The 22,462-nt window shown below is 44.4% G+C and overlaps 1 protein-coding gene across 1 annotated transcript in view; it reads right to left on the minus strand.

The window, feature by feature from the left end:
• Positions 1–1,311: 1,311 nt before the first annotated feature.
• Positions 1,312–22,462, minus strand: part of itga11a (integrin, alpha 11a) — a 30,946-nt gene continuing 9,795 nt past the window's right edge. Inside the window, exons 12-29 of the mRNA XM_062549935.1 lie at positions 21,743–21,886; positions 19,151–19,354; positions 17,099–17,229; positions 16,677–16,843; positions 14,461–14,600; positions 13,821–13,931; positions 12,986–13,071; positions 10,442–10,646; positions 10,071–10,169; positions 7,473–7,549; positions 7,101–7,184; positions 6,733–6,823; positions 6,480–6,593; positions 6,060–6,143; positions 5,251–5,361; positions 4,757–4,852; positions 3,805–3,918; positions 1,312–2,760 (exon numbers count right to left, since the gene is read on the minus strand). Coding sequence (XP_062405919.1) covers positions 2,683–2,760; positions 3,805–3,918; positions 4,757–4,852; positions 5,251–5,361; positions 6,060–6,143; positions 6,480–6,593; positions 6,733–6,823; positions 7,101–7,184; positions 7,473–7,549; positions 10,071–10,169; positions 10,442–10,646; positions 12,986–13,071; positions 13,821–13,931; positions 14,461–14,600; positions 16,677–16,843; positions 17,099–17,229; positions 19,151–19,354; positions 21,743–21,886 — 2,136 coding nt within the window. The 3' untranslated portion in view covers positions 1,312–2,682. The remainder of the gene's footprint in view (positions 2,761–3,804; positions 3,919–4,756; positions 4,853–5,250; positions 5,362–6,059; positions 6,144–6,479; positions 6,594–6,732; positions 6,824–7,100; positions 7,185–7,472; positions 7,550–10,070; positions 10,170–10,441; positions 10,647–12,985; positions 13,072–13,820; positions 13,932–14,460; positions 14,601–16,676; positions 16,844–17,098; positions 17,230–19,150; positions 19,355–21,742; positions 21,887–22,462) is intronic.

The raw sequence follows: 22,462 nt of genomic DNA on the forward strand, positions 1-22,462 counted from the left end.
GCACCTCCACATTACTGTGAGCATGAGAATGTTTACTGTGTGTTCAGAACGGTGTCACTCTCTCCAGCGGCATCCAGCTGTGCAGCCCCTCCAGCACAGGCCACACTGGGACCAAGGGGCCGGAGACAGGTCAACCAGTCCGGTCATCCCAGAATTCTGTGGGTGCACACAAGGTTCACGTACGTAGATGGCGGCTGGACAGTTTTCAGTGCCCCCACGGAGAGTTTCAAGCCTTCCTCATATCACACTGTTAATTCATGGCTGAACAACATGCCTGTGAAACCTCATTCACTCCAACTTGATGACATGCTACAGACCAGACGTGTTGCTTGGTGCTGGGCAGTATGCAACAGAGTCAGCAATTTTCTAACGCATGTACACTACAGTACATTGCTTGGAACTATATTCTCATTCAGGTGTGCACTGTCTGTGGGCAGATGAAGTTGGTAACCAAAAGTTGGTTGACAGTGCGAACCTGAGGAAGCCAATGGTGAAACCTCGTTGTCCGCTCCTAATAAACAATTCCTTACATTAGATCAGTGTGCAGTGATAATCACTAATCTAGACTTTTTGAAAGCATGATATTCCGTTCCATTTTCCGACTACTTCAAGAATATCCTTGACTAGTATCTATCACTGAGTAATCATCCTATGTTTTACTTACTTTGTTTACACTTCTAAACTATTGTCCTTTAACAGTAATTTTTCGCATATCAGCCACATTGTGTATAAGCCGCAGGACAGTGTTTTATGCCAGTTAAAAGAAACAAAATCATAGTAACATATTAAGCCGCAGCTAACAGTCGGGAAATTTTATGTTTTATGTTTTCTTTCTTATTCATTTACTTTTTAACCAATTCTTTGACTATTGCCCTTCGATGCTTTTACTGAGCTATTCCTGTTTGTTTTTGTTTATGCAGAGCGCATTGAATGACCTCTGTGTATGAAAGGTGGCATAAACTTGACTTGACATGTCACCAGCACCCGGTACCTGAAAGTGCCAGTGCCAGTTCAGTTGGTATGTTCACTGTGCTCGTATAGCGGCCCTCAATGAGCGTCATCTACTGTGGCCTCATGGTCCATTAGTGTGTGTGTGGTGGTGAGTCATCTGTAAACTGCCGGGTGAAACCATGAAATATTAATGTCAATCAAAATGTTTATTCCCCAAAAAAACATTTCTCTAAACTCGAATAGTCGATTATCAAGATCTTGAAATACAAAAAAATACTTAGTATTTACAAAATACATTAATTAAAATGTTTCTTTAAAACATGTTTGATATTAAACTATTGAGCTGGCAAAGGACTCATTTTAATTTGGCACATTATCTCCAAGACAGTACACATCGGGGAGAAAATATGGTCATTTTTTTTTAACCCTATGGCTTCTAAATCACATTAAATATCTTTAATACTCCCATCCTTAGTGAATGTAGGAACACAGTGAAATAATTACAATCAAATCATTTTAATGTTGTGATTTCTACATACTTTAGTCCCCTTTACATATATTAGCACATCCAAACCTTATCAGCAAAACTCATTTTCGTCTCATCATGTCTTCATGGCTTCCTCTGCAAATCATTGACAGCATAACTGAATTTCTGAAGCTACTGTACAATATGCATACCCTTTCTTAAGGTTATTTGTTGTGGTGCAAAGCATGTGAGAGGATTTCAGACAAACCCGTCATCAAAGCACGACACGTTCCTATAGTTACATGGTAATGCCACAATCCTTGCTTGAGTACTACAAAAACAGACAGTTCAATTTGTGTATGGCATAAAAAAGGTACAATAGCCTATTTACAAAATTCAAGTTTACATATCTAATATAAAAAAAGTGCATTGAAGTCAGGAATGCGCGTTGAGGATTTCCAACTTGAGGAAATGAAGAACTATCCATAGGGGGCAGTCTAAGGTAGAGGGGCCCTGTTCCAGTACAGAGGGCCGGTAGAATGGATTAGAAACCAGTGCATGGGTGACTGACGTGTCAGGGGAGTTGCCTGGGTCCTCGTGACTGGTTCATTGTTCGCTGTTTTGTGGATCAGAGCTGTTCACTGCAGTGCCTGATGGATATCACCTCCCATCAAAAGAGAGTGTGTAAGTCCAGCCCCTGCTGTTCCAGAGCCTCGGAAGCTCTGAGGAAGCACCAGAAAAAAAACAGAGTGTGTGTGTGTGTGTGTGTGTGTGTGTGAAAGTCCAGCCCCTGCTGTTTCGGAGCCTCACGAGTTCCGAGGGAGCACCGGAGAATCGCTGGTGTTATTTCAGACTGGACCTCTGACGTTCTCATCAGTGGACAGGTCATGAGTGAAGAAACCAGAGACCAGGAGTGATACTGTATCCCAACAGAAATGCAGGTCCTTCTATGATACAAAAAGACTGACGCATCACCACACCTCAAGCAGGTAACGAACGAACGAATGAACGAGCATGAGCAGCCCAGTTGCCTGCGTGTGTGCGTCTGCGTGTTACTCAGTCGGCAGTGCAGGACGGCGTTGGGATCTGTGCAGTGGTTCAGTGGTTGATGGACGGATGGATCATCCAGTGCTCAGAGGTCTGCTCTCTCTCTCTCTCTCTCTCTCTCTCCTTCCCTCGGTGTGTGTGTGTGGAGGCTTCGGTACCGGTCAGTCTGGGGCGGTCCCTGAGTGTGGGGTCTTGCTGGCGCCCGGCTGCAGCCTGTGTTACCGCTCCTCCGCCACCTTGCCGTTGGCCTCCTGCTCGGCCTCCTCCCGACGCTTCTGCCGCTGGAAGAATCCCAGCTGCGGGAGGAGAGGAGAGAGAGATTAGCGTTACTTGAACACACAGCCAGGTCACGCTGGAGAAGGACGGCTATCTCATGAGTGAGCAATGAGTGGCTCATCCGGCTCACGCCGTTCTCTTAAATGTCAAAAACGGTAAAGAAAACACAAAATCTACACATGGACATTTCTCGATATTTTGTTCATGCACAAAAGTGAATGCAGTACCAGTTAGTCTAAATGTCAGACAGGTACACTGACTGAAAGAGATTGTGATAATGCTAATGTCTTAAACTAATGGCCATTTGTTTTACATCAAAATGTATATTTTATAATATATAATACTGAATATGTTTAATGTATGTGTATTGAATATACGTTTTGTATATTTTTTATTTCAGTATTATTACTCAACACTAACATGAATGGGCCATTGCCATTAGCACATAGAAATGTTTTTGCACTATTTTTATGCCTGTTAGACCTAATATTAATTCCAGAGACACTTGTCTGTATGTCTGCTCTGTGCTTTGCATATCTCCTGAACTATTCGCCAGACCCACTTCACACATGGCAGATATCTTACTAACGGCAAAAGTAAGAGCAGCGTGGAGTTTGAGATCATGTCTGACCTCAACTGTATAGAGACCTGACTGCACCTGGATGCGGTTTGCCTGGAGGCAAACACACTCAGCGGATCTTGACCTCTCTTGGCCTTCCTCTTACTCAGCATTTGAATATCATGCACAAATTGCTTTCACATAATTTATTTCAGATATGGAAACGTTCATATAATCTAGATTCATTACATATAAAGTGAAATACTTTAAGCCTTTTTTGTTTTAATCTTGATTCTTTGAATCTGAATGATTACGGTTTTCCGCTCATGGAAATCCAAAATCCAGTACTAGTCTGTGTAGGGCAATGGACCTTTATATGATATTCTAATTTTGTGAGATGCACCTGTATCTCTCCCTGAACCCAACACTCTTAAAGAGAATGTCCCTATCTTGACACAGAGATGTGTTAAAAACAATGCAAGTATACATTTGCATTCCAACGTACCTTCCACAGAGCCAGGATGAGCAGGGCCAGTAGTAACAGGCCCCCAAGGGTACTTCCTATGATGATCCAGATGGAGATCCGATAATCCTCCTCTTTCCTGATCTCCAAAACTATCTGTGGACATACAGAACAATAGTATAAAGCTTATAGTTCAGCCAGCAAAACTATTAATGGCCCTACTGAGGAATAAAGTTCATGTGGTAGACATCACTGGACAGAATTGTTCTCACTGGACAGAACTGTTTTTTTTCTATGATAAAACCTGCTATTACACCCTGTTATTACAGATTTATATAAAGTTATATTCTGTTAATATACAGACACAGATGCTTTGTTATACAGGTTAACAAGTGTTATATTCTTGTAATAAACCGATTGTGTGCAGAGCTCTGACTCTTAGCAACACTGAAACTAACAACATGAAATGGAGGGTGCCTGCAAGCCATGCTTGGATGCTGCCATATGTTCACATGGCATCAGTAGACGCTTGGATGCTGCTAAATGTTCACATGGAATCAGTAGATGTTTGGATGCTGCTATATGTTCACATGGAATCAGTAGATGTTTAGATGCTGCTATATGTTCACATGGCATCAGTAGATGTTTGGATGCTGCTATATGTTCACATGGAATCAGTAGACGCTTGGATGCTGCTGTATGTGCACTATGTTCACACGGCACCAGTAGATGGCAGCACTGCCCAGTCTATAAGGGAGAGGCTGAGTTGTGCTCGTGGTCCTTTCGGACCTTTGGCTCCACTGAGTCAGAGCATGCTGGAGAAAGGAAACGCTCTCAATCCAAACAGTGTGGACCCTCGGCCCCCGGCACACAGTAGTGCGGACGAGGCCTGGGTGAGATGTTAGCACGCACACTGGGCCGCGTGCAGCGCTGTGTACATGGGTGGCGCAGACTGTTTGGAATGTCGCAAACAAGAGCGGGTAAATAAACTCACATGTCTGAGTGGCTGTTCCTCAAACAAAAACATGGGGCTGCTGGGGCTGATCTGGATGGAGGCTGTTGTCACCAACTCCAACGTTTTGAACTTCAGCTGGATAATAAGAGGTTGTTTTCAGTTTTCAGTTACTACTTACAGAGGTTGCTTTCAGTTTTCAGTTACAACTTACAGTAGTTACTAAAATGGACATGTAGTGAAAACAGTGAATATATCCTTCAGAAGTTGGCAGAGCTGTATTGGCATGTGTACCTTTAACGATTCAAATTCTAGTGTTGACAGCAATCAATCAATCAATCAATCAATCAATCAATCAATCAATCAATCAATCAATCTGAGTGCAATATCACCATGCAGCGTGGACTCAAAACACTTTACAAAATAACAAATAATCAAATGAACCAGTGATGGAAAAATAATGGCTATCTGGCTCAATAACGTGTAGTGGTTGGATATGAACTGCAGTGGTTGTGCTGATGTTGAGTAGCACTCACAGCGTGTAAGGAGTCAATGCGAAGGATCCCTCTGATACGGACGCCAACTTCTCTATGGGGTGGCAGGTTGACTGTGCAGTGCACTGGCACTGATAACGTGTTGGAGTAATTCTGCCCACACACAGATAGACCAGAGATTAATCAGCGTTAACACACAGATAGACCAGAGATTAAACAGCGTTAACACACAGATAGACCAGAGATGAATCAGCGTTAACGCACAGATAGACCAGAGATGAATCAGCGTTAAGGCACAGATAGACCAGAGATTAAACAGCGTTAACGCACAGATAGACCAGAGATTAAACAGCGTTAACACACAGATAGACCAGAGATTAAACAGCGTTAACACACAGATAGACCAGAGATGAATCAGCGTTAACACACAGATAGACCAGAGATGAATCAGCGTTAACGCACAGATAGACCAGAGATTAAACAGTGTTAACGCACAGATAGACCAGAGATTAAACAGCGTTAACACACAGAGAGACCAGAGATTAAACAGCGTTAACACACAGAGAGACCAGAGATTAAACAGCGTTAACACACAGATAGACCAGAGATTAAACAGCGTTAACACACAGAGAGACCAGAGATTAAACAGTGTTAACACACAGATAGACCAGAGATGAATCAGTGTTAACGCACAGATAGACCAGAGATTAAACAGCAATTCCACACAGATAGACCAGAGATTAAACAGTATTCCCAATAATAGACCAGATAGACCAGAGATGAAACAGTATTCCAGCACTAGCCACACTAACATGGATATCACAAATAAAGGATCACTGAAGGTATCTTACCAGACGCGATACGCGAGACAGATCCTCGGGGGAGGCCCGGCTGTGGGCCACGTGTTGCGGTGGAATGCAGTGGGTGCCGTCGATCTGAGGGGTCGGAGGATCGGAAGAGTTTGGTTTATTTTGAGCAGAGACAGTCACTATTAAAATACTGCCTCTTGCGTATGGTATGTTTTTAATATCAAAGTTAAACACTGAGATGCATAGATGTGGACCAGATCACATGTCTCATTGTTCTCTTGCCGTTCTCATGTGGAAAGATTCCACTAAGACTGCAGAGATCAAGTTAGCTGCATGGAAAATGAGGAGTTGTGGTACGCAGCAATTCTGGTCAGATATAAACTGAGACGGAGCTTTACTGTAACTTTTGGCAAATTCTCTCCATGTGTGCCATGTGCACCCCCCCCCCCTTCACCCCCTTACCTGATCTATCTGGAAGCTGGTTATCTGCAGAAGCTGGTTTCCATTCTTTGTCACCTCAGGGATGTCAATGTTCAGCTGCAGGCTCCGTACAGGGAAGTAGCCTAAGTTTTGAATCTGTGTGTAGAAAAAGGATTAAGTCAGATGGTTGAACAGTTGCAAAATGTTTAGTAACACTGAAATTAAATGTTAGTGGAACTTTGACTGTTGTCGACACGGTTTTTGATTCCTTATGGTCATCGGCCTGATGACTCACCTGATAGGTGAAGTTAAAAGGAGGACCTAAGATTCCGGGCTTTTCCAAGGACAGGTCGGCTTTGATTTCATAGCGGGAAGGGTCCGAGTCCCTGGAAAGATAACGGAAATAATTCCATTTCTGTGCTCCTGGGGAGGCAGTACACACTGGTACCGTGGATATATCCTCCCAGCCAAATACCATACACACAAACATAATCATGGCAGAAGTAGCGTGAGATGACCTTTCTGCCCAAAATAACCTTTTTGGAACCTTTTGCTATGGAAAGAAGGTTGGATAAACTCAACAAAATGCATTCACCCTAGACCACCCTGCAGTATGTGCACAAGTGAAAACTGTGGATAAACATCAGGAAATGGAGGTCTCACCTTGTAAACAGAAGGTCAGCCTGGTATTTTAGCTGGTAAAAGAGGTCAACGACATTGTCGTGCAGGTATACTTCCTCTCCGTCACTGTGAGAGAAGAGACAGGCGTTTCTGACATGTCAAATATTTCATCATTCATAGTTCATATTCACAGGGATTTAGATACATGCTTGGCTAATTGTGTGTGTGTGTGTGTGTGTGTGTGTGTGTGTGTGTGTGTGTGTGTGTGTGTGTGTGTGTGTGTGTGTGTGTGTGTGTGAAGTGAATGCGTGTGTGTATGCGTGTGTGTGAGTGCATGTGTGTCTGTCTGCTGGGTGGGCCTGTGATTATCTGCAAGCATGACAAGTAATATTTCATACAATTCACAATGATCACCTGCTAGCATTGAGGGTTACCCGCAGATAGTCCAAGACCATGGAACGATTAAACTCAAACTCCAGACGGAAGGACACCTTCAAGAAGAAAGAACAAAGAACAGATGTTTAGTACAGCATCTCTGAAATAGACATCACAGCACGTTTAGACTCTGGAAAATACTGAGAGGACCTTAAACAGTGTCTCAAACTGAGTCTAAGTGCTGTATGTTTAACACTGAATGTCAGTGCCGCATGTTTAGAACTCCATCAACACCATGCGGCTGATGTACTGTAGCTAAAGGCTTGAGGGGGGGAGCCTGCAATAACCTGCAGTACAGTAAATCCTTGGCTCCCATCCTGACCCGCACTCAGTGCTGTTGTGCAGTGGGCTCTTAAGAGCCAGAGCCTGTTGCTTTCATTCAAGACAAAAAAAATGTCCCCTACACACACACACACACACACACAAACACACACACACACACAGTTTATTTGGAGTGTGCTTAGACATAGATTTGACCAAGGTGACTGAGTTCAATTCACAACACACACACACACACACACACACACACACACACACACACACACACACACACACACACACACACACACACACACACACACACACACACACACACACACACACACACACACACACACACACACACACACAAGCAGCAATACAACCAGAGTTTTAGCAAAGCAGTTATTGGCACATTTACACAACAAACAGTGCACTCCATTTCTCTTGTTTGCCTAGCTGCATCCTGTACTACCACAGAATTTTTCTCTGGCCTGATTTTTCTCGTTAAGAAAAAGAAAAAAAGAGACAACGGTGATCTCTTTCCAGTGAGGGGGAGCGTAAGGCTGAAGAGAGTTGAGCTATCTGTCTTGTCCTCAGGATTAGCCCTGATGAATGCCTGTTGGCCCCGCACAAACAACCTAATCAGGTATTTACTTCATACGCACACTACTGACAGAACACAGGCGCTTAAAGGGAACAGGCTGCTGCTTACTGCACCTCCCCCCCCCCACACACACCTCCTCCGCCCCTTCAGAATGCAACTTGAATTAGATATGTCAAAGGAATGCCTGTTTGCTTGGTATGCCCGACCAAAATGATGTGCATTACAGGGCCCCGCGCTGCTGGTGGAGTTTATATGAGGTCCTTAGGGGGAGGAGGAGGGCTCGCTGTAATAACCCCGGCCGTCCCCTCGCTCGGAGACGGGGCTTGGAAAGAGCTGCGGGCCCATGCGGGTAACGGCTCCATTGGTTTTGAATGCTGGCACAGCTGAGCACGGAAAATGCTCACTTCACTGGGACGAGAGCTGGCTCTGAAGGCCCTGAAATGTTTATGTGTCCCTCAAAGGGAACGCGTTTCATTCATGAAGGAGGGGGGTTGGGGGGGGGAGGGGTCGGTCTCATCTGTGTAAAGCTATCGAGAGAGACCTCAATTTAGCTCTCACCACGGTCAAGTACCTGAACCATCGATCGGCAAAGAGAGGGGAAAGGGAGATTACGGATTACGCGTTTCCCCATCTGACAGATTTTTGTGGTTTGGTATTTGAAGTGTGGCTTCCTCACAGCTCATTCTGTGTCGTCCCGAGGGACTTTGTCATTGTCTGGCACTGATGAAGATCTAGAGGGAGTCTTAACTCCGGCCTCTTTAAAAATGCCCAAATCAAGGCTCGCTGGTTTGGGTCGTGATCAAGCATGTTAACTCACTTCGATGAATCATCCAGTGCCTTAAAGGTCCGTGTGACCCTTTGGCACATTGTTTGACATTCCAGGCCTAGAGAAACCCAGTGACTGGGTTAAACAGTGCAATAAAGAAGCAATGTTACCCACTGCATAATGTCATGCTGCGCAATATTCCTTTCTTGGTAAGCTACACTATCCCATACTGACCCCCCCCCCCCCCCCCCAACACACACACACACACACACATACACACACACACACACACTCACACACACACACACACACACCCACACAAACACACACACAAACACACACCCCTCTCCTGTATCCAGCTATTGACTGTATTGACTGTATTTTTCCCGGTTGCTAACAGGCTGAGCTCCACAGAATGCTTTTACACAACAATGAGTCCTTTCTATTGAGGTCATGTTTTGGACTTTAAAGGTCTATATTTATGGGCTGAAGAGGACTGAACAGGCCATTAGTGGTTCACTGGAAGAAAGTCCTGAGGAAGTTGGGGAATCAAATTCCCAACCAATGAGTTTTATGCCAACTGCTACAAACAGAACGATGCAGCCTTAGACCATCCTTAGATCCTCTTGTTCCTCACAGGAGACTCTGAAGTTAACCAGCTCCTGTTCATTTGATGGAGGGCTACACAGTAGCTGCTGATCATTGGGCCGCATACTGTAGATGTTCTCCAATTATTTTGGTATCATCAACAAGGGCAGTCAGGCAGCTGCAGGCCCTCGGCCCGATCTGGCAATATTAGGTGAAACTGAACTTTAGCATCTGGAAACCGATTCAGAGGAAATGGTGGACACAGATATTGTGACCCTCTACCCTCACCACACACACACAGACACACACACACACACACACACACAAGAGGAAAGATGCATGTAAGACAGTGACTCACTTGGGTCTTGGCTCTCATGAATGGAGAGCTGATGTTGCAGGATTTCCCATATTTGTTCTTCCCCATGTTGCGGCATTCTATCTTGATGTCTGAATTGTCCTGTAATGGCAAAGACAATGTAGCCATACAGTGGTAGGGAATCTTAGAAACTGCCATACAATACAATGTGTATTGGGACATATTAATACCAAATAACAGCATGCTTACACTTAACTATTTTACACAAATTCTAATTACATTTTTATTTTGAGATTTGGCCATGGCATGAATTGGTGCAAATGATGTGATGTGATTTTGACCTAAAGGATTCCAAAGAAGCATGATGGCCACTGATGAAGTCAGTGAGTGTGGACTGCGGCCAAGTACAGTACCTTGACTATGAGACTGGAGAACCGTAGGTTAGGGGAGAACGAGATGTTGAGGTGCGCTCCGTAGGCGTTCTCCCCGCGGTTCTCCAGTCGGGTATCTATCACCAGTCTTCTCCGAGACGCCTCGATGATCCGCTCTGACGGTGACACGTTGTCCTGATTTACGCACACTGTGCCACGACTATGCACCACCTGTCCACAGAACTGGCTGGAAACACAGGACACACTCTGACTCTGGTTGAAGTGGTAACACTTGTAAACCCTGTGTCACTACAAAACAAAACCCGCTTAATTTCACCCCTTATAAATGTCTCACTTTTGACCTCAAAATTAATGAAGGCTACAATGCAGTAGTTTTTGAGTACAAATGTGCATATCCTATTGATTTTAACCGTTACTTTTTTGATTTCCCCTTAATTGCCCCCTTAATAAATGCCTTATAACCCTTTATGAATATACCTGTCCACAGAACTGGCTGGAAACACAGGACACACTCTGACTCTGGTTGTCTTGTCTACTGTATGTTGTGGTAACACTTGTGAACCCTGTGTCACTCACTACAAAACAAAAACTGCTTCAAATTCACCCCTTGTAAATGTCTTACTTTTGACCTCAAAAGCTTTCTACAATGAAGTAGTTTTTAAGTAGAGATGTGCATATCTTACTGATTTTAAACCATTACTTTTTTTATTTCCCCTTTATAACCCTTTATGGATATACACTACCGTTCAAAAGTTTGGAGTCACTTAGAAATGCGCTTGTTTTCACCATTAATGTTGTAAATTAGAAATTGCCAGTGGTGGACGAAGTACATTGATTATGTACTTAAGTGAAAGTATAGATACCTTGTGTCAAATATTACTTGAGTAAAAGTGAAAGTACCCACTTTGAATTTTCACTTAAGTAGAAGTGTAAAAGTATTTGCCTTCACATATACTTAAGTATTAAAAGTAAAAGTACTTCAATGAATTATGGTTCTAATGGCTTAATTATAATTATCATTTATCATTTCCACATCAAAGCTCCTGCTAAATCAGCTTACCGGTATATGAGGTGAACTACTAATGCCACTCTTCAAATAGTTTCTTACATTTCTCTATTTGCTTAGAAGCTATCTACAGTGGGGAGAACATGTATTTGATACCATGCTGTAGTTGCCTAAAAAAAGAAATATAAAATCATCATTTGACAATTGATCTTAATGCCTTAATTCAAAAAATGAGTAAAAATCAAACTGCAAACAAACAGATTGCCATGGTAGTTTTTCCAGTAGGCCTATTAGCCTGCCTGTTTGATGCTCATTGAGCTCAATGCAGGCCTATACTGGAAAAAGCACCATGCCAATCTCTAGCTGTGGTGAAGGGTATGATGATGTGGGGCTATTTTAATTCCAACGACCAAGGGAATGGGAAAAGGGAATTTATCAGGATGCATATATCCTGGATCCATGAAATAGCTGTCCTTTAAAAATAAAAATCTACCTGCCCCTGTGTTAAATTCCCATAGGGTTACATAGGGGCTCAAATACTTCCTTCCCCCTAGCATTTAGGAAGAACATTTATTTATTTACGATACATTCTTCAATCACAAAGAGAATTGGTGTCCTTAGCCCCGCCCCCCCCCCCCCCCCCCCCATTATGATAATAATGACAACGTAATTTTGTTGTAGAAAATACATTTGTTAAGAACTATGATGCTGTTTGATTAATTTATAAATGGTACACTGTCACTTTAAGACTTGCCGGCTGCCCTTTATAAAGCGGAGATATCAGTTATCAATGCACTCTCTCCCTTTCATGCATGCTCACACGTTCCCAATTATGTTATGAGTAACGTTATGAGTAACAAACGCGTAAATTAGATTTGCTGCAATAGAGATTTCAAAGAGTAGGCTTTCATCTCTATGTAACATTGATATTGACATTGTAAATGTAAACGTTCTCTAAGAAGAGTGTTAGTTTGCAGTAATGTTAACCATTTTGGCAAAAAATGGAACGAGAGGGTTTTCATAAATATAACGGAGTAAAAGTACGAATTTTCACTTAAAAATGTAGTAAAGTCAAAGTACAAAGTCTCACCAAATATAAATACTTAAGTAAAGTACAGATACATCAATATGCTACTTAAGTACTGTAACGAATTACATGTACTTCGTTACTGTCCACCACTGGAAATTGCTCATCGTTAATGCAACATCTACAGAAGTATAGATCCTCATTATAAGCAACCGTTCATCCAATGTTCCAAAGGCACATTCTGTTTACTAACCTGATATATTTTTTTTTACTGTGAAAACACTGGAGAACCCTTTTGCAATTATGCATGCACATAATGTAATCTGAAAACTGCTGCCCTGCTTAAAATTCTGTCCATAATGGAGTGGAATGGAAATAACTAAGTGATCCCACACTTTTGAATGGCAGTGTACTTATAAGGCTTTAGAGATACTCAGTTTAAGTAAAATGTTACCAGCATGGACATACACATATCTTGCATATATCCCTTAGTGCCGAGAGTGATGACCATGCATGTGTGTGAGTGACCTACCTCCGGGTCATCAGGTCGCAGTGGCTCTGCAACACCAGGCTGGGAACACAATGGTCATCCTCGTCACAGCCGTTCCAGAAAGGCAGCTGCAGAGGAACACACGGCCAAGTCCGCTATTGTGAAACCATGCCGTTGTAGGGCTATTCTCACCACCAGATGTACACATACAGCACTGACCTCTGAGTGGACTGTGAGTGTTTACACAAATACATTTCACAACAGATTGCTGAGATTAAAGATTTGAAAAGCAAAAGTTGGAAAAGCGCTGGAAGACACTTGAACACAGAGGGGAATATCCAAAGCATCCACTCTGAGTCAAAGTTGAGTAGAAGTCAACCATGTGTTTGCTCCAACCACTCACCAAACCAGTCTATTCTATTTGGCACAACACCTCAGACAGGTGGATGAGCTAATTAGTGATTAAAACGTGTTTCATCAGGTCCCTTTCCACAGGTATGTAAAATCAAGCACCTTATGAATGCAGATTAATACACCTGTGGAAAGGCACCTGATACATACATACATACAGGAAGACTTCTACACCTCTGATTTTAACACAGAGCTCAAACAGGGTAGTGGGGCCCATGTCTGACAGGGCCTTTTTCAGTGGGGAAGCAGGCCTTACCTGGACCCTAAGAGAGGTGGGGAAGCAGGCCTTACCTGGACCCTGAGAGAGGTGGGGAAGCAGGCCTTACCTGGACCCTGAGAGAGGTGGGGAAGCAGGCCTTACCTGGACCCTGAGAGAGGTGGGGAAGCAGGCCTTACCTGGACCCTGAGAGAGGTGGGGAAGCAGGCCTTACCTGGACCCTGAGAGAGGTGGGGAAGCAGGCCTTACCTGGACCCTGAGAGAGGTGGGCCAGCTATCGTCCAGTGCCGGGCCTTGATGAGGGTCCTGAGCAGCCAACACCACGCTGAACACGATTGGTCGGGCATAATCAGTTGTCTCCTAAGGAGGAGGAGGACAGTGGGTGAGCGCAGACCTCATAGTGGACACTTACTGCCTGACCAGTATGGGATCAGAAGTATGCTTACTGATCAGCAGTTATTGATCGACTCCTAAGTATGCAGTGGTCTGGGTAGTGGTAGTGTAGTGGTTAAGGAGCTCGGCTAGCATGCAATAGCCACAAAAGTTGTGGGTTCAATTCCCAACTAACACTGTGGTGCCCTTGAGCAAGGCACTTAGCCCCTGAGTTGCTCCAAGGAGATTTACCCCTGCAATTGATAAGTCACTTTGAATAAAAGCGCCAGCTAAATGCATATAAGCAAATGCATAAAGTAAACATGCATGCAGTTGTTGTATGCCTACTGTATACAGTAGAAGGCTAGTATTGATATTTGAATGTAGGGTAGCATTTTCCCATATTGAAAGTCCTATGGCTGGCTCTGCATCTTGCTGTAAAACCTTTGCATCTGTCACAGCTGTGCCACACAGTCTGTTGCCCATGCCTTCAACACTCGTGAGGAAGTGCTCTCACCACGACATGGAAGTAGACATGCTCACAAGTCTCCTCGCCAGTCAGGAGCGTGATGTTCCGCGGTTGCAGTCGGTCGGGCTCGTCCAGCAATGCGCGGGGAGCAAAGCGCTTCTCCTCGATGGACACGTTGTACTGCAGAGCTAAACAGAGACGGGTGAGCTTTCATTAGACAAGGAAACTACGGCAGGCGTAGTTGTACATACATAGTAATCTGACTAAGTCTTTGTGAAGTACTGTATATGATAAGATGGAACAATGATTTGCACAATGGTAACATATGGGTAGAAATAGAGTGGTGATGAGAGAAGAATGAATGGGAAGAATGTGTGAAATTGCCCTAACAGCTGTTAAATATATGGCTAGTCTCACATGGGAGGATGTTGACACTGACTTTGAATTTATGAATGTCATGATGTAATCTGATGTGTGATCTCCAAATTCGTTCCTCCCATCACCAATTTCAATATTGCATCAGACACTCGCTATGTACTGTGACAACCACTAGTGGTAAATAATGTACAACTAAAATATTCTGTGCAAATGCTGACTCTCTTCACTAATTGATATATCTAGCACACCAGAGGTGACATTTACTTTTCCACATACTGTATCTGTGGGGTCACATTGAAGACATATGATCTGTAAAAGGTTCGTTTACCATTACAACTAAAATATTCTGCGCAAACACCAACTCTCTTCACTAATTGATATATCTAGTGCACCAGAAGTGACGTTTACTTTCCCTCAGAGCTGTAGGGTCACACTGAAGATATATGATCTGTAAAAGGTTCCTTTAGCATAAAGTCTAGCCTCCTTTTTTTTAACGAGCGAGTTATTTATTGTTCCTGTCCGAACTCCCAGGGTGGAAAGTCTTCAAGACTCCTCCAAAGGTCAGTCGCTGAGGACCGTCCTCACCAACACTACAAACCAGAGCCCCCGATGACATGCGTCAGCCTGGTCTTAATGGAAAGCAGACGACTGTGTGAGGTACTGATAGAAGGCAAGACCTCCTCTCGTCTCAGCCAAGGAAAACCTAATGATTTAGCCCCAGCAGACGACGCACTAAAGCGCCTCAGACTTTCTTAGGCTTAGAGGAGGTTGTGAAAAAAAAAAAAAAAAAGACGTTTCCACTTTAAAAGTGCTGAGCTTGTATGAAGTGGAAACCCCAGCGCATCTGACTGGCATTAGGGGAGTAGATCGGGGGGGGGGGGGGGGGGGGGGGGGGGCAGTGAATAACGGAGACGGGCTATTGTTTAGCGCCCCTGTGTCTCAATCATGTCAAACCAGGACAAGAAGCCTCTCTGTGACTCACTCCTCAGCTTCCCGGCACGCATGTACAAAACATGTGGACTGAGATGACTATTTGGGAGGTCACGAGGGGTGTTAACCTGAAACACACACGCTACCCTTTAACCCTCCTGCCCCGCCGTACTGGAGGTGGGGTGGACCTAAGCGGCCCACGGACAATCTTTTCAAATAAATTGTGATCAGTATGTGTGGCTGGGCGTGCGGGTGGGCTGCTTCTGGCGCTTTCGGCGGGCTGGAAACCAGAGCCCTCCCCGGGGAGCCGTGCCTGGCGGAGGCCGCGCGGGTCACGCGCAACAGAGCTTTGATAGTTTACAAAAAGCCTGACGTTCAACAGGCCCCCTGGTGTGGCTGAGGAGCTTTGGTCGGGCATATGGATGTGGTGTGCCCAACATTAATCACATTGGTAAGGTATGTTGTGGTCGAGGGCTTCAAGATGTAGCAGAATGTAGGCATTCTTACTACGAGCTTTCTATTGGTCCAAGTAGTGATGGACGGCATCTGCACTGTCCAATCGGTGATCAATTGTAAACATGTTGCTTTTGATACAGTGCATGAGATCAAGAGCGCGCGAGTTACACATAAAGCACGGTTGCTGCATGTTTAGACTACAAACTGTTTGTGTCTAGAGGTATTTGTCACTAATTCCAAATTCTAGACAGGAGGAACTCTTCTTTGCTGGCTGCACAGCATTTGAACTGGAATGACTTTCTCAGAAAAGTGGAATGAAAGGAACAGCTATAAAAAGAATCCCCCTGAGACGTAGACAGAACATTTCTATGCCTCAATGCCCCTTTCCACAACACGGTAGTCATTCTGGAGCTGTGTGGGTCTAGCCTTCTCTCCAGAACCTCTCCAAAGTTCCACAACAGGTCTGTAGTGTAGAGTACGAAGGGGGGTAAACCACTCACCCACTTCCTGGGTTGGCCGGGTGGAGGTGCGAGTGGTGACATTTAGACACACTATAGCTGACATACAGGTCACGTCCTTGCCACCCCTTCGACAGTCCTTGTTGAAGATGTTTACTTTGCTGGGCTCAAATCTCACCATAATATGGATGCGGACCACACTGCGAGACCTGTAGCCCGACATGGATGGAGGTGTTAGATTCACAAGCTGTAGTATAAACAACACTTTTTTCTGTCTGTGTTTGAAATGTTCATTGTAACGTTATTTCAAAGGTCATTTCCACACAGAAGGCCCTATAAGGCTTTATGACTGCAGAGCCGCCTGATTGCCTTTGTTATGCAGCTAAAGCAGCTACTGCAACTGATTTTTGTGAAACGGTGAATATTTTCAACAAACATGGTCAAACGGTCAGCTATCCTCTTACCACAGAAGTACTGCAGCCCCTAGAGAGCCAACTGATAAGTCCACTAGCCCGTCTCCATTGACGTCCATCTTTCCGTGGATGCTACGTCCGAAGTACTGCAGGCCATTTGCCAGTTGTGCAGCTCCAATCCTCTGTTATGGGAAGGGAATCAGGGGAGTTAGCGTAATTTCCCAACTATTAGCCGCGGCTTATACATTGATTTTGCAACATTTCTTCAGCTATGAGGTTAATACATGGGGGCAGTTAATAGCGTATTAATATGGCTTTGTTTCTTTTAATTTGCATAACACTGTCCTGCGGCTTATACACAATGCAGCTAATACACAGGAAATTACTGTAACCCAGAAGGCCATCGGAAGCATATTAAAAACTACTTTCGCATCATTATCTTGAAGTACCTAACCCTAAACATAAGAAAGAAGAGGATGAGCACATCATACGTTAACATTTGTAATATGTAACATTTTGTATGAGAGGCTAAATACGTAAATTATGAGATACAATCAAAGTCCTGAAACAGTGGTGAAATGACTGAGAGAGAACTGGGGGAGAGAGTGGACTATAGGACTAAAAAAATGACATCTTCACTGCCTCTATTTTCACACTTTTTCTTCAACCTGCCAATATGTCATTCTGGGCCCGTATTCACAAAGAATTTTAGGGCTAAAAGTAGCTCCTAACTGGCGAATTTAGGAGAAACTCCTAAAAATTATGGGCGTGTCACTCCTAACTTTTAGGACTCCTAATTTTTCTCACTAAGGGTGCTTTCACACCAACATCGTTTGGTGCGCACCAAACGGTCCATTCGTACCAAAACCTCTTAGTTTGGTTCGTTTTCGTTGGTGTGAAAGCATTAATCGCACTCGGGTGCGCACCAAAACAAGCGGACCGAGACCTCCAAAAAGAGGAGGTCTCGGTCCGCTTGACTCCGCACCAAAAGTAGACCTCTGGTGCGGTCCCTCTGGTGAGAACGCGAACTGGGGTCCAAACCATAGACTGTAGGTCAAAATAGTGAGTCAAAATTGGCGCCGATTTCTACCGGAAGATAAACATTGAGAAAAAAATCAATCAGACTAATTTTGGTTCGTTTTCTGGTGTGAAAGCGGACCTCACTGGAGTCTATATGCTACATAATAACAATTTCACTGCCCGAAGCGGACCAAATAATCGAATTAGTGGTGTGAAAGCGCCCTAAAAGTAATTCACAAAGCATTTTAAGCCTAAAAGTAGCTCCTAAGTCTAGGACAGCTTAAAAGAAGTCGAGAGGACTCCTAACTCAGTAAGACCTATTCACAAACCGCTTTTAGTGGCATTTCACGTCGCGATGTAGTGAAATGACCGTGCGGTTACAGGAGCTGTCATGCGAGGGAATCATTGTGCATTGCAACTAAGAGATGCAATAACGCCACCGACAATCAAAAAACCACCACTGCATGTAAACTAAATGTAACGTGTCGTTGTAGGGCTAAATTAAATTAAATTGTTTATCCTCTTCGCGAATGTAGGCTACGTGCTTTAATACAGATTCATTTAAACCATGTTGCAAATATAGGCTACTGCTCCAGTCCGTGTTTCATTATGCTCCTATTTGCTTTAGCCTACTCTTTATTAATTTAGGCTATACCCATTTATTCATCATCTTCCATCCTTCACAGTCCGACATAGCGCACGCATTCTCACCAGCTAAGACCTGACACCTGTCTCTCAACTCGTCATCGTAGGGGAGGTTTTTGCCATCATTCCCGCGTTATAATCACCAGCCAATCAAGGTGGTCACTTTCATCAAGCTCGTGCATGAGTAATGACGTCAACCATAGCAACGAAGACTCACTTTTAGTTTAGGAGTGGGCGTTTCTCCTTACTAAAAGTAGGTCTGAAAGGCTTTGTGAATAACTTTTAAGGGAAAACTCCTAACTAAAATCTTCTAGCGCGATTTAGGAGTACTCTTAGTGGTAAGATAAGATGCTTTGTGAATACGGGCCCTGTTCTGTTTATGCTGTTCTTCTGCCTCCCGAGCTTTTCTGTTCTGGACAGTCGTGGAGCGGCCTTCACCTGTTTGTACTTGCGGAGAATCCTGTTGCGTTGGCTGAAGAAGACGTAAATGGCCCCCCGGTGGTTGTCCTCCAGAGGCGCTCCGATCACCACGTCGTTGAAGGTGTCCCCGTTGAGGTCGGGCACGGGGGCCAGAGCCGAGCCGAAGCGCGCGTTCTGCCCCTGGTCCTGGACCTCTAGCGCCCCCTCCAGGACAAAACGCGTCTGGCAGAGAGAGAGAGAGAGAGAGAGAGAGAGAGAAAGAGAGTGGCAAATGCACAGTCAGTAATGCCATGTTTAGTAGACAAACACACATAGTTTGCTATAGGGTCTGTACTGAGAATATAGTGTAACCCATAACAAATCTCGAAAATCCAGAGGAATGGGCTGCCCTCAACTTATTTATGTTAGACATGTGGGAACATCAGTTAGCTATCTAAACCCCCCACCCTCTCTCTCTCTCTCTCTCTGCTTTGTTTGTTGTTTCAATTACATGAAATTCCTTTCAGAGAGATAAACAGACACAACAAGGACAAATACAACATAAGAGGCTAAAGCCACAGCATCAACTTCAATTCTCACTCTGCCAAAACCTCATTCTTGCATTCCATTGTTTTCTTAAAGCAAAATTATGGCCTGAAGACATCTGTTTTTTAAAAAAATAGCCAACAAGAGGTCTCCCCAAGTCCTTCTGGTCAAAGAAATAGTACTGCTTCTGAATGTCCCGAGAGATTTGGTGATCAGATACCCGACAAATATGTGAGGTAAGCTGGAAAGCATTTGAGCCGTTAAAGATAATTATCCTCAATTCCTGGAACGTTTTAGGAAAAAGGTGCAATTTCTCAAGCTTCGAGCGTGCTAGCCAAGGTAGCCCTACACATCATCCCAAATCAGTTTAGTCTCCCTTAGGGTTTATGATGTACTGCTGTGGACAAGCTAAACACAAATGAGATCACTTCTTTTTCCATCGTCCTCAGGGAACAGCGAGTGAAAGGGAGGATGACTGTGTTCCTCTACACCTCAGACAGAAGCGGAGCCGGGAGCCAGCAGACGCTTTCAGTCAGATCCAACAAATGCTTTAATCGGGCCATTAGCTCGAGCAGGCTCTCGATGCCCAATCTGAAGATGTCAAAAGCAACATTTCAGCTCCCTTCTGATCCAAGTGGAGCTCTGCCATGTCAAATCTCGTTGAGTAAGCAGTCAAACTTGCACATAAATCGTGTGATACTTAAACGTGTAGCGTGTATACGACTGAAAAAAAAACAAAAACCCAAAGTGGCGTCTGCCTGGCTTAATAGATAGCTAGCACAGTGAGGACCAGCGCTCCCATTAAGCTTTATTCAAAACACATGGGGCACTGCGGGCCCTTGATGATGACCATTCATAAAGAGGCCAATCACAGCCAACTGGCAGTCCCATATACACACACGGCTCTTCTTGTTCACAAGGTGTCAAGGCTGGGAAGAGAGGAAGATTGGGTTGAGCTTTAACTGGAATAGCTGATTGATCTTTGTAGCCGTACGGCTTCGCAGTTAGCTAGGAGGCTATTGGGGAAAGGCCTTATAAAAAGCTGCTGGAGAGAGGCCTGGCTGGCCGCCTGTACTGTCTCTTAATGACCACATTTTTTTTTACGCATTTTCTCTCCAGCAATTTCCACCTATTAGAACCTTTCATCCACGAGCAGCAGGTAATGATGTCTGAAGGGCTAAATGTTTTCCTGCTGAGTTCATCGTGCACTTGCTGTTAATGAAGGACGGCCGCACTCTCATTGGTGTGACGGCAGGTGCCGGGCGTCCCAGGCTGGATTAATCAGCGTGTACTACAGTTCCACTGCACTCAGCTACAGCAGTTGTAAAGTATCAGGCCGTGGAGAGGGTGTCCATTTCTTAAACCTGTCTGGGTGATGTGAACCATACCCGCCATCACCACGTAATGTTTTACTTTTTGGTTTAGTCTTTGTTAACTGATCTCCTCTGTATACTAATTATGATATAGATATTTTCTTTTGCTTGTTTGTCTGAATGTACAGCACTGCCATCAACTGCCATTGTTCATTAAAGTGTTATAAACATACTGTAAATTGAAATGTACAATAACATCTGGATAATATGCTCCCATGTATGATTACAGTGACATCCTTTAAAACACAGTAGAGGCAGAGAGGGGAGAGATAATGGAGAGAGAAATGGAGACAATCAGAGAAAGAGAGAGAGAGAGAGAGAGAGAGAGAGAGAGAAAGAGAGAAAAAGGGAGAGAGAGAGGCTATTCCTGCCCTTTTCCTTTTTTCATTCATTCATTCTTTTCTCTTTCAATTAATATTAATGTAAAGTTGATTCTTAATATCTTGTTCTTGTAGCGTTGGCAGCAATGACTCATTCATGACAATAAAACATTGATTTCACATTGATTTGATTTGATCTGAATTGAGAGAGACAGGACGAGGGAATGTGAGCACAGGAAATGACACGGGGACATGAGCAGAGACAAGAGGCGGGTGTGGAGATGTGTGATGATGAGGTGTTAGACTACTCAGCGCGGATGCTCCGCTTCCCCTGGAGGTCCCCGGTCCGGGCCAGGCGAGGGCCCCAACAGTCACGCAACACGTCCCCTCACCTGCTCCGTCACGCGGTAGATGTACACTTTGCCCTTCTCCCAGCCGCCCCCGAAGAACATGGGCGCCGCCACCAGCAGGTTGTCCGTCACACCATCTCCGTCAATGTCCACGGGCGCGATCTCACTGCCGTAGTAGGAGCCGATCTGTAAAACAAATCAACGACACAAACATCACATCCTCCCACGTGCACATAGACACCAGGCAGCAGAGATCCAGTCAGTTGTGGCTGTGTGTCCCCCCTCCAACCCCCCCCCCCCCACCCCATATCGTCACTAGCCAGGTGTGCTTCCCAAGGTCTCTCTACTGACACTCTGGCTCCATTAAACAACTGTAAAAGCATAACACATCGCTCACTCCTCTCAAGAATGCTACGGCTATCCCCGGGCTGTTGTTGTTGATGTCTGTGGTGTGAAAAAAACTTGTTTGATTCTTTTTCCGTCTCCCCCTCATCGAGGGAGGAAGGCACAGAGCAATTTGAGCGCTCACTCTGTTTTGAATTAGTGACTAAGATGGCGAGCACATGCGCTGTCCCAGCGATGTCAGCCATTAGGCTGTAGGCGTGCTGTCTAGACTGTCACGGTGTCCCGCTTGCTGTTTGGATAAGGCTTCTCCCACCATTTGCCCGGTGTCAGGGCACTTGCACACTCAAAGTTACCTCTTCAAAGCCCTTTCAAGGATAACACACTTGTTGGACATTGGATTTTGCCAGTATGCTTATG

This window comes from Sardina pilchardus, chromosome 11, assembly GCF_963854185.1.
Source record: "Sardina pilchardus chromosome 11, fSarPil1.1, whole genome shotgun sequence".
Taxonomy (NCBI): domain Eukaryota; kingdom Metazoa; phylum Chordata; class Actinopteri; order Clupeiformes; family Clupeidae; genus Sardina; species Sardina pilchardus.